This window comes from Gadus macrocephalus, chromosome 16 (assembly GCF_031168955.1).
Source record: "Gadus macrocephalus chromosome 16, ASM3116895v1".
Taxonomy (NCBI): Eukaryota; Metazoa; Chordata; class Actinopteri; order Gadiformes; family Gadidae; genus Gadus; species Gadus macrocephalus.
Genome location: NC_082397.1, coordinates 6,808,269 through 6,819,765, shown reverse-complemented (window position 1 = coordinate 6,819,765; position 11,497 = coordinate 6,808,269). Strand labels below are relative to the sequence as shown.

Below are 11,497 nucleotides of genomic sequence, written 5' to 3'. Positions count from 1 at the left end.
GTCAATTATTGATTCTACTTCCTGTCTCTGCCCAGCTGCTTCATGCCCTGATTCTTTCAGCAGCTGCTGTTGATCAATATGTTTGTGTTTATATATGTGTGGGATCTTTGTGTGTTTGTTTGTGTGTGTGTGTGTGTGTGTGTGTGTGTGCGTGCGTGCGTGCGTGCGTGCGTGTGTGTGAAGACAGAACACATTATGAACTGCAGAAGGAGGGGGCTATTACATTACCAGTTGATAAAGTACCTTTCCAAGATATGTTTGTCTGCATGTGTAATGTGCACGTGTAAAATAATGTGTGCAAGTTCATTTCAGTTTTTTGGTGTGTGTGTGTGTGTGTGTGTGTGTGTGTGTGTGTGTGTGTGTGTGTGTGTGTGTGTGTGTGTGTGTGTGTGTGTGTGTGTGTGTGTGTGTGTGTGTGTGTGTGTGCAGTCAGACCATCCTGTTGAGGATCATTGATGATGAGGAGTATGAGAAACACGAGAACTTCTTCATTGTCCTGGAGGAGCCACGCTGGCTCAAGAGAGGAATCTCAGGTCAGTGGCACACTTCTACTACCCCACACGCACACAAACACAGATCACACAAATGCTCGCACACACGGGCAAACACACAAAGATCACGCACACACACACATACACACACACTGCTACATTTTATTGCTGCTATTTCATTAAATATATATTTTCGATTGTGTCAAATTTTTCTTGGATAAAAGCTTCTGCTGAATGACCTAAATCACTTCAGTCAGTAAATAAATACAGAGTAAACAACGGACGCTAAATCTCTTGTTCATAAAACCCTCCGCATTCAACTCCTCTTCCTCCTGTTTCATATGTTGTATGAAATCTGTGGTCCACCGCCATTATGCCTCCGCTTCTCTGTGTGTTCATGACATAACATGAGATTAAACACATGGACGACGTGACACATAACGCATCTCATACCGTATCTCTTCTGCCTGGGCTAGGGGATCTATGGCCACAGAGCCGTATTAGAAGCAAGCACTCTAGCAGTCTCTCTCTGAAACTCTATGACCCGCTGTGCAAAGGGTTCTGGAGTCGCCAGATCAAGGACCAGCCGCTCAGACTCTGCCCCGACAATGGCCCGTAGAGAAGAGATCCTTTTAGAGAGAGGACAGGGGAATCGGGATTAGAGTCCCCTGGTGATAACGCATCCACCAGGACACACATTCCTAACAATGTGCACTCACACACACACACACACACACACACACACACACACACACACACACACACACACACACACACACACACACACACACACACACACACACACACACACACACACACACACACACACACACACACACAGGAAACACATGGGAATACAATGATGGGTATAGGAAAGTGAGTTATATTTACTGGTTACAAAGCCACATAGTCTACCTTGCCAAGAAGCAGAGAGGAATCTCCGAAAAAATAACCATATATATAAATCCTGTGTTTGTTTCTTTGTTGTATGTTTGTTTGTGTCATAATAACTACTGTCTTCTGTCAGTTCTGTTACTCACTCCTGTTTTAATCTCTCCTCTGTCCCCCCCCATTCTCCTCCCTCCTCTTCTTCCTCTTCATCTTTCCATCTCATCGTCTCTCTCCTCATCTTCCTCCTCCTGGTTACAGCTCTGCTGCTCAACCAAGGTAAGATCATCTCTGTGTTATGAAGCCCACAGCAGTTCAGCCAAACCCAACCTACCCCAGATATGCCTCCCAGTGAAGGGTGTGAAAACCCGGCAAATAGAACCATTACAGGTTCAATGCATCTAATCCCTGCCTGATATGTGCTCACAAACGAAGTCCCTGGTTGTCACTCCAGGACCATGCCATGTTTTGGCTCAAGCCCTGCACTTAACCAGTGGCGTTCCCTCGTTAGCTATTAGCTCTGGGTAATGCCGATGGTCTAATCCACATAATGGCTGGAAAACACCCAACCATGACTCCGTGAAGGTTTGCTGACTGCTTGGCCTTCACATGTTCACATGTTGGCATGATGCGTGTTGGTGTTGATGTCTACAAAAGCGTTCATACAACTAACAGTTCTTAATATGGATTTTTACCCAACAATTCGTTCTACATACCTTTTTCTTTCTATTTCTTTCTCCACATTGATAATAATACGTATTGTTACATTCCTTGGTTTTACTGAAACAGCACACTGGAGCTGTAATTGGCTGCTGCTTATAGCCACTGGCGGATCATGTTGTTTGTGTGGGTTTGTGTTTGTACGTGTTTGTGCTTGGTTGTGTATTTGTGTGTGCGCGTTTTTGTTTGTGCTCATTGTGTGTGTGTTTGTGTTTTTGTTTCTGTCCGTTTGTGTGTTTGTGTGTGTGTTTCTGTGTGTGTGTGTGTGTGTGTGTGTGTGTGCGTTTTTGTTTGTGTTTATTGTGTATGTGTGTTTGTGTGTTTATTTGTGTCCTTGTGTGTGTTTGTGTGTGTGTTTGTGTGTGTGTGTGTGCGTGCGTGTGTATACTTGTTTAGAGAGCGAGATCCATAGCCATACACTGAGCTTCCCTCTTGCTAAGGCCCGTTTGCCTCATTATGCATTTCTCCATGTGCTACAACACATGCTACAGCCCCCGATAGCTTAGCTCGCGGGAGTTAGTTTACATTTGGATCAGAGCCCGGCTGCCCGCTTGAACCTCATACAGGACACCGACGGACAGGAGTTAAAGGCTTTTACACACACAAACACACACACACACACACACACATAGCCCAGATAAACACACACAGTTTTACTGGCCTTAATGTATTTATGGGGCCTTTATCACAAGGTAAACCAGAGCTTTTTGGTTTATGGTTGAAGGGGAATCCCCTGCTGTGCGGTGGACTGGTCTGAATGTCAATAGGATTGTTAGAAGGCTCAGACGATGGTAGGGGGTAAGGAACATTTTCAAGAAGGTGAAAAAGTTGATAAATTCTTTGTGTAGATGGAGATCCCTGCTGGCCCCAGCTGCGCTTAGTTAAGAAGAGGCCGCTTGTGAGTACTGTGGTGTGTAGGAGAGCATCGGGGATGTGGAGTATCACAGGGTGAACAGGGAAGACGGGACTGTTGGTGAATACTGTAGTGTGGAGAGAAGAGCGTCTTACTATTTAGAGGATGTTTGTGTTTATTTGTGTGCATTAATGTGTGGTTTGTCTCACAGCAGTTTGGCACGAATTTGCAGTATTAAAAAAAAAGGCTGAAAATGTTCTTGTGTGGGCCAGTTTTTGTGTCAATCGGTTTTTGTGTGTGTATCTGTGTGTTTGTGTGTATGTCTGTTTGTTGTGTTAACCTGTGTTTGTGTGTGTGTGTGTGTGTGTGTGTGTGTGTGTGTGTGTGTGTGTGTGTGTGTGTGTGTGTGTGTGTGTGTGTGTGTGTGTGTGACATTAGTACAGTAAGTGACTAAAAATCCTTCTTAATGCTGGATGCTTCGCAATAAGAGTCCTCTTTGAAGTGAAGGGAAGCTTTCATGCCCTACTGCTCTTTACAGCCACCATTACACACAGACACACAGACACACACACACACACACACACACACAGACACACACACACACACACACACACACACACACACACACATACACACACACACATACATACAAAATCATACATACACACACACATACACTCGCAAAGTGTAAAAAAAACCTTGCAAGATCATTCTCCACTGCCCACGCTCCTAATCACACCCCATTTCATGCAAAAAAAAAAAAAAAAAAAGTACACACTGTGCGCACAAATACACACAGACAGAAATACATGCATGATTTAATGCACACAAATGATACAGTGGGAAATAAAATGCTGACTCGTCCTGAATTATTAATAAAGTTATGATTTATAGATTGGTGCCGCAATGTGCTGCAGTCTCCACTTCGATCTCTTAAGGCCGCTGCTCTTTATTTAATATCTCCCTTAACCTCTCCTCCCTCTCTCCCCCTTTCCTCCTGCTCTGTCGACCTCCTTCCACATCTGACCTCCTCTCTTCTCCCTCTACCTCCTCTATTCCCAACACCCCACCCCTCACCTTCCCTGTTCCCACCTCCCTACCTCCCCCTCACCTCCTCCCCACCGCCCTGGCTCCCCTTGCACCTACCTACCGACCTCCTTCCACCCCCTGCACTCCCCCGTTCTCCCCTCCCAACCAATCCCTCTTGCCACCTCCCTATCCACTCCCCCTTCCCCTTCCCACCTCCTCCTTCCTGCCCCTCACCGCTCCCTCCTCCCCTCTCCCTCCCCCCTCTCCATCCTCCCTCCCCCCTCTCCCTCCTCCCTCCATCCCTCCTCCCTCCACCCTCCTCCCCTCTCCCTCCCCCCTCCTCCCTCCCCTCTCCCTCCCCCCCTCCTCCCTCCTCCCCTCTCCCTCCCCCCCTCTCCCTCCTCCCCTCTCCCTCCCCCCCTCTCCCTCCTCCCCCCCCTCTCCCTCCCCGCTCCCTCCCTCCTCCCTCCTCCCTCCTCCCGTCTCCCCCCCTCCTCCCTCCCCCTCCTCCCAGATGACGACGGCCAGATGAGTGCGGAGGAGGAGGAGGCCCGCAGGATAGCTGAGATGGGGAAGCCCATCCTGGGGGAGCACAGCCGCCTGGAGGTGGTCATCGAGGAGTCCTACGAGTTCAAGGTAGCCAATCACGCGGTTGCATTTGGCAACCAATCAACCAATCAATGACCACCATACGTTATCCTCTTGCATTGACCTCTTGGCCAATGCCCTGGGGTGGAGAGTCCTCCAGTCTGAGGCGATACAGACGTGTGGAAGGATCATCCATCAGCCCCATTGATCTGCCTAGTCGCTTTAGCTTTCGTGTGAAGAGCCCGTTCAATAGGTGCTACAGCGCTGTCCATCCCCCTTTCGCCCTGGTGCGTGCTGTATATATATAGAAGAGCTCTGTGCCATATGTATATATATAGCCCAGGCTTTAAGTGAGGCAAGGCGGTCCTACTCCGGGCTGGACTGTTACCATCCCTGCGTTATGAACGCACCACGCACCATGAACGCACCACCGCTATTTCCTCTGTGAACCAAGGCGGCCGCAGCCCACTTTCACAGCCCAGCTGGAATGTGGATTTGAATAATTCAAATCCACGACGGGCGCTTGATATATCAGCTCACTCCCTGCCAGGCAGCGGTCTGGCTGTTGAGGCACGTACACGCTTCTTTCTCCTCCTCCTCCTCCTCCTCCTCCTCCTCCTACCTGGAGCCAAACACGGTCTAAACCTAATTGGAAGAATATCTGGTACATCGGTAAACACTGAGAGAACCGCATCGCAAGCCCTGTCCACACGATGCCTGTCAATGTGTAAACATGTTAGTTCAGCCTCTGTTTCGGCCTTATGAACACGCTGAGCCTGGGAACAAGGACGCCAACTGCTCCAGATCCTCCCCAAAGGCTGAAATGGGGAGTGTTTTAAATATGGCTCCGTAATGATGAAAGATTGGCGTCGTTTGCAGTTGAATTTCAGTCGGCGGAGGATGATGACAGAGGCTCATTACAGTGCATGGTTTCTGTGATGCTTGCATGCGTTGTGAATGAAGCCTTTTTCATTTTCATATTTGGATTGCTGGATTTACTTTGAACCCGACCGTTAAGTCCCATACTTAACGAGAGCGCAGACAGAAGATTCAGTCCAAGGCAAATATTGACTCCAATTACATTCTGGTTCCTGTAAACTGACAAATAATCATTTTCAGCGCATTGAACCGAGTCGAAAAGAAACAGGGCAAGCAAACATCGCCAATGTTTGGTGATGAGCGAATGCGAGATACCCAAACACTGAACACCAATCACACTCGCTGCCCTCACGGCCCCGCTCTCCCATTACCTCCCTTAGAATCTTGACCCAACCGCGGGTATAAAACTGCCTCTGTACCTCGTGATATATAGCGCCAGAGGAAACAACCATGGAGGTGAATGGAGTTTTACATTGAAATCAATCCCAAAGAAGAGAACGCCTGAGCCTGAGGTTATAGGGTCAGGGCACTCATCGTAAACGGGGATATCATACGTTTGTGTTGACTGAAACTCCTCATCAGAGGGGGGCCTTCTCATATCCAGAGATTGGTTTCCTCATCTTTATTCCTACCTTATTTATGTGCGTTATTAAAGATGGAATTGCTGCAGCAGACCAGTAAAGGGCAGACGAGCCGGGTTGCTAGGTATCCTTCGGCGGGCTGCTTATTTATACTTCACCTGCAGATTTTGTTTTTGCATTCATTGTATTTTTGGTTTGCCCACGTTTCGTTCTATATTCGGCTCGGTGCGTACGACACTGTGTGCTCTTCCTGTCCCTTACCTGGTAACACATTTCCGACTGAAATCATTTAAATCAATCAATTCAAACATAGTACATATAATACAACCAAATGTGTGTTTACTAGCATGTATAACCTTTCGGATCACCAAACTTGGCTGGCCATCCTCATTCCCAAAAACAAAATATGCAAATATTTAGGTATATCAGCAAAAATATTATGTTATATCTCTTGATATGATGAGGATTTCATCAGAAACATCATCCACATCTGTGTGTGTGGATGACTACGACATGGGAGAGTCCATCTAGCTCCCAAACAATCCACATGACTCTGTTGACCCGGGCCTTATAATGTGGACCCGGCCTCCAGCCTTCCTGTCTTCTGATTGGTTGCTAACCACGAGTTTCCTTGGCTTCTGGTTGGCAGAGCACTGTGGACAAGCTCATTAAGAAGACCAACCTGGCGCTCGTGATCGGCACACACTCCTGGAGAGAGCAGTTCGTGGAGGCGGTTACCGTGAGCGCCGGTGAGACCGCTGTGTGTGTGTGTGTGTCTGTGTGTGTGTGTGTGTGTGTGTGTGTCTGTGTGTGTGTGTGTGTGTGTGTGTGTGTGTGTGTGTGTGTGTGTGTTTGACCGCTTGTGTATGTGCGTGTGTTTGAAAGTGTTTGTACGTGCGTGTGTGTGTGTGTTTGACAGTGTGTGTGTGTGTGTGTGTGTGTGTGTGTGTGTGTGTGTGTGTGTGTGTGTGTGTGTGTGTGTGTGTGTGTGTTTGACAGTGTGTGTGTGTGTGTGTGTGTGTGTGTGTGTGTGTGTGTGTGTGTGTGTGTGTGTGTGTTTGACAGTGTGTGTGTGTGTGTGTGTGTGTGTGTGTGTGTGTTTGTGTGTCTTTTAAAGCGTATGCATGTGTGTGTGGTTGTGTGTGTGTATGTGCACCTATGTGTGTGAGTGAAAAGGTAGGAAACTGTATTTAGCAGTTTGCATTTTTTTGTGGCAGTCAAAGAAGAATAACCAGTTGTAACAAAGTCTAAATATTAATTTATGCGTGATATTTTCACCTGCATGCGTGAAATTGAAATTCCAGCCACTGGCTGATTAATTTCATTTAATGACACCACCTTTAATTTGTCAAGTAATCAGTAAGTAATCACACACTTGAATATACACACAAATGGAAACACACAAAACCACCCACACACACATATATGCGCTATCCATATCCATTAAAGAGCCTCACGCTGGTATTCCGACTTATTTGGCCGGATCTAGTGTTACCCTTCGAGCAAGGTAACTACGGTCGGCTCTTGATTGAGTTCACTGCACTTCCATCGCGCTGATGACACTGCTATGGAGGACTCATAAAAGGAACACAGCCAAAGTCACGTGCAAAGTGATTCAATTTCTGAATATTCTGATACCAACAACGTTAAGACTCAAGTAAAACTGAGAACCTGTTTGGTAAACTGCGCTTGGAGCCACTATGTGTTTGGAATATAAACCACATATTCATAACGTTTTTTTGAAATGCGGATTTAAAATGTAGATCTGTGAGGAGAATGCAAAAGGGTAAATTAAAATATGATCGTTCTTTGGATGGGTAAATACCGCCCTCTATTGGAGGGTATTATTCATTACAGTTAAGGGACATTAAATGAGCGCTTCGACGCAAAACAAACTGCCTCAAGTGTCGTGGTTGTCCATTAGTTATCAAAGAAGGATCAGCTCAGTGGTTAATTAGCTTGCTATGCAAATATTTGTTATTCTAATATTTTTCAAGGATCGCAGTGTCAATTTGGTTAATTAAATACAACATCTTCTTTTCTGTATGTGTCTCGTCGGCGAGCTCAGTATTACGTTAATACTTTAGTTGATTACGTCTAGTACTTACTCCCTGCCAAAGTGAATAATTTGGAGCGTTGCATTGTACATTTTCAAGCAGTTATACTTTGAGATTTCTATATCATGGCCTTCTTTGGATACAATTTGATTGTACTTGCTTTTGACCATGCGTTTGTGTATGAGTACCATTTCAATTATAGTGATACCATATTGATCTATATATAACTAATATCTGAATCTTCGACCTACTCTCCCACCACCCCCTCCTCCCCTTTGTTCCTCTCTCTCCTCCCCCTTGTCCCTCTCTCTCTCCTCCCCCCTCCTCCCCTTCGTCCCTCTCTCTCCTCCATCCTCCTCCCCCTCTCCTCCCCTTCGTCCCTCTCTCTCTCCTCCCCTTTGTCCCTCTCTCTCCTCCCCTTTGTCCCTCTCTCTCCTCCCCTTTGTCCCTCTCTCTCCTCCTTCTCTCCTCCTCTTTGTCCCTCTCTCTCCTCCCCCTCTCCTCCCCTTTGTCCCTCTCTCTCCTCCATCCTCCTCCCCCTCTCCTCCCCTTTGTCCCTCTCTCTCTCCTCCTTCTCTCCTCCCCTTTGTCCCTCTCTCTCCTCCCCCTCTCCTCCCCTTCGTCCCCCTCTCTCTCTCCTCCATCCTCCTCCCCCTCTCCTCCCCTTTGTCCCTCTCTCTCTCCTCCTTCTCTCCTCCCCTTCGTCCCTCTCTCTCTCCTCCCCTTCGTCCCCCTCTCTCTCTCCTCCATCCTCCTCCCCCTCTCCTCCCCTTCATCCCTCTCTCTCTCCTCCCCTTCGTCCCTCTCTCTCTCTCCTCCATCCTCCTCCCCCTCTCCTCCCCTTTGTCCCTCTCTCTCCTCCCCTTCGTCCCTCTCTCTCTCTCCTCCATCCTCCGCCGTCTCCCTCCCAGGCGACGAGGACGATGACGAGGAGCACCTGCCCTCCTGCCTGGACTACGTCATGCACTTCATTACCGTGTTCTGGAAGGTGCTGTTCGCCTGCGTGCCGCCCACCGAGTACTGGAACGGCTGGGCGTGCTTCTGCGTGTCCATCTCCGTCATCGGCCTGCTGACCGCCGTCATCGGGGACCTGGCGTCCCACTTCGGCTGCACCGTGGGCCTCCGCGACTCGGTCACCGCCGTGGTGTTCGTGGCCCTGGGAACCTCCATCCCGGGTGAGCCCCGACCTTTACCCCCCAGTAGTGACTCTCCTCCGCCTGGTCCGGCTGTTCAGAAGCCAGTTCCTGCAGCCCTCAGTGGCTCAGTGTTGAGCGTATGCTGCTGCTCCCCCTAACCCTAAAGGCTTAGTTATGGTTCCACGTTGACGCGACACAAGCACCACTCAAAGCCGATATATGCTCTGTTTTAGACGTAACGCGTAAGCACGTAAGATACATAACCCCCCCTTGCGCGGTAAAATATCCCCCCTTACGTGCTTAAGTGCGTCGCCCAAAATTCCTGACTATGCGACTAAAACACTACGGCCCTACGCAGCTCGCAAAGACTGTGATTGGCCAGCTAACCACATCCTTTCAGGAGTCTCACGATTTCCACTTCCACGCCCACAGATTCGTTTGTTGCTCCCCCTACTGTTCTGGCGGAGAATCCCCTTGCAACACGCGCAATCCTTAAGGAACCTTAAAGGAACCGTAAATCAAAACTTGTCTAAAACAAGTCCCTTGTGTAAATTACGTGCTTACGTCTCTGCGTCTAAAACGACCCTAAATCGGCCCTCAGTCGCTTCGACGCAGTCGTGAACCCGATTCGGTTCCGCGTCGGGGTTTACGTTGGCGGAGCTGTCACAGCCCTTGCTGCCGCGTCGCCTCGACGCAAGGTTAACCCCCTTTGTGTAAACCTTTGTGTAAACCCCCTTGCGCTGCGTCGACGTGGAACCATAACTAAGCCTTCACCCTAACTCCAACCCTACCACTCACCCGTGTGTCACAATGTATAGAGCATCCGCCAAAGGACCGAACCTGAAGGCCTCGTCTGCTGTGTCCGCCTCACATGTTAGACGAGACGGTACTTTATTGATCCCAGACGGGATATGCGGGAGCATCAGATAAATATAGGATGTACGTCGCACTCATGAATGAAGGGTCTCCATGGTCGGCCCCTGTAACCCCCTAACCTCTCCCTACCGGTCTCCCCCCCCCCCCCCACCAGACACCTTCGCCAGCAAGGTGGCCGCCACGCAGGACCAGCACGCCGACGCGTCCGTGGGCAACGTGACGGGCAGCAACGCGGTCAACGTGTTCCTGGGCATCGGCGTGGCGTGGTCGGTGGCCGCCATCTACTGGGCCTCCAAGGGCATGGAGTTCCGCGTGGACCCGGGCTCGCTGGCCTTCTCCGTCACGCTCTTCACCATCTTCGCCTTCTTCACCATGGGCGTGCTGCTGTTCCGGCGCCGGCCCTCCATCGGCGGGGAGCTGGGCGGGCCCCGCAGCTCGCGCATCGCCACCAGCCTGCTGTTCCTCGGCCTCTGGTTCCTCTACATCTTCTTCTCCAGCCTGGAGGCCTACTGCCACATCAAGGGCTTCTGAGGGGAGGGAGTGAGGGGTGGAGAGGAGTGGAGAGAGAGAGGGGGAGAGAGGGAGAGTGGAGAGGAAGAGGGAGAGGGGCAGAGGGAGAGAGGAGTGGAGAGAGGAGGGGAGAGAGAGAGGGGGAGAGAGGGAGAGTGGAGAGGAAGAGGGAGAGTGGAGAGGAAGAGGGAGAGTGGCAGAGGGAGAGAGGAGTGGAGAGAGGAGGGGAGAGAGAGAGGGAGAGAGGAGTGGAGAGAGGGAGAGAGGAGAGGAGGGGAGAGAGAGGGAGAGGTTAGAGAGGAGAGGGGGAGAGAAGAATGTAGGGAGAGCGGGAAACAGGGAGAGAGTAATTGAGAGAGGGGAAAAGAACGGGAGAAAGGGAGTGAAACAGCCACATATCCTCCACGCTCATCCCCATTGTTCAGTGTAGCCCGGGGAACGGTTGCTACGGTTAATGGTGTTCACGCTCCGTCGCGCCCCCTGTGCATTGGGACCCCGCAGACTTTACACACACACACACACACACACACACACCACTGTTATCTTACTTTTTTACATTTCTATTTTTTATGCACTTTGAGATTTTTTTTAAAAGTTTTAGTTTGAAAGATCCCCATTCTGCTCTTCTTATCACAGGTGTTCTGTCCCCCATTCATTAACCCATGCCCACCACCTAGTGAAATGACCCAGGTCTTGGTCCACTGGAGCGAGGTCAGGAGGAAGGGCCACCCCTGCCTACCGTTTACCTTATTATTTCTGTTAAATAATTGTTTCTATCCGTTTGAGTTTATTTTAGTCAGTTTCAGTAAACAACAATCACACTGAACACACACACACACACACACACACATTGTGTTAACACAGGGCAGAGGAGGGGTGGCGGTTAGTT

General features: G+C 49.4%; 1 protein-coding gene across 1 annotated transcript; it reads left to right on the top strand.

The window, feature by feature from the left end:
• Positions 1 to 298: 298 nt before the first annotated feature.
• Positions 299 to 10,682, top strand: LOC132474955 (sodium/calcium exchanger 2-like; the record flags this gene model as incomplete). The annotated part of the gene is made up of 6 exons (XM_060075900.1): positions 299 to 533; positions 1,641 to 1,658; positions 4,496 to 4,617; positions 6,679 to 6,778; positions 8,998 to 9,261; positions 10,253 to 10,682. Coding segments are annotated over 6 exons (1,116 nt in total), but the record flags the coding sequence as incomplete, so codon positions are not given.
• Between the last annotated feature and the right edge of the window lie 815 nt (positions 10,683 to 11,497).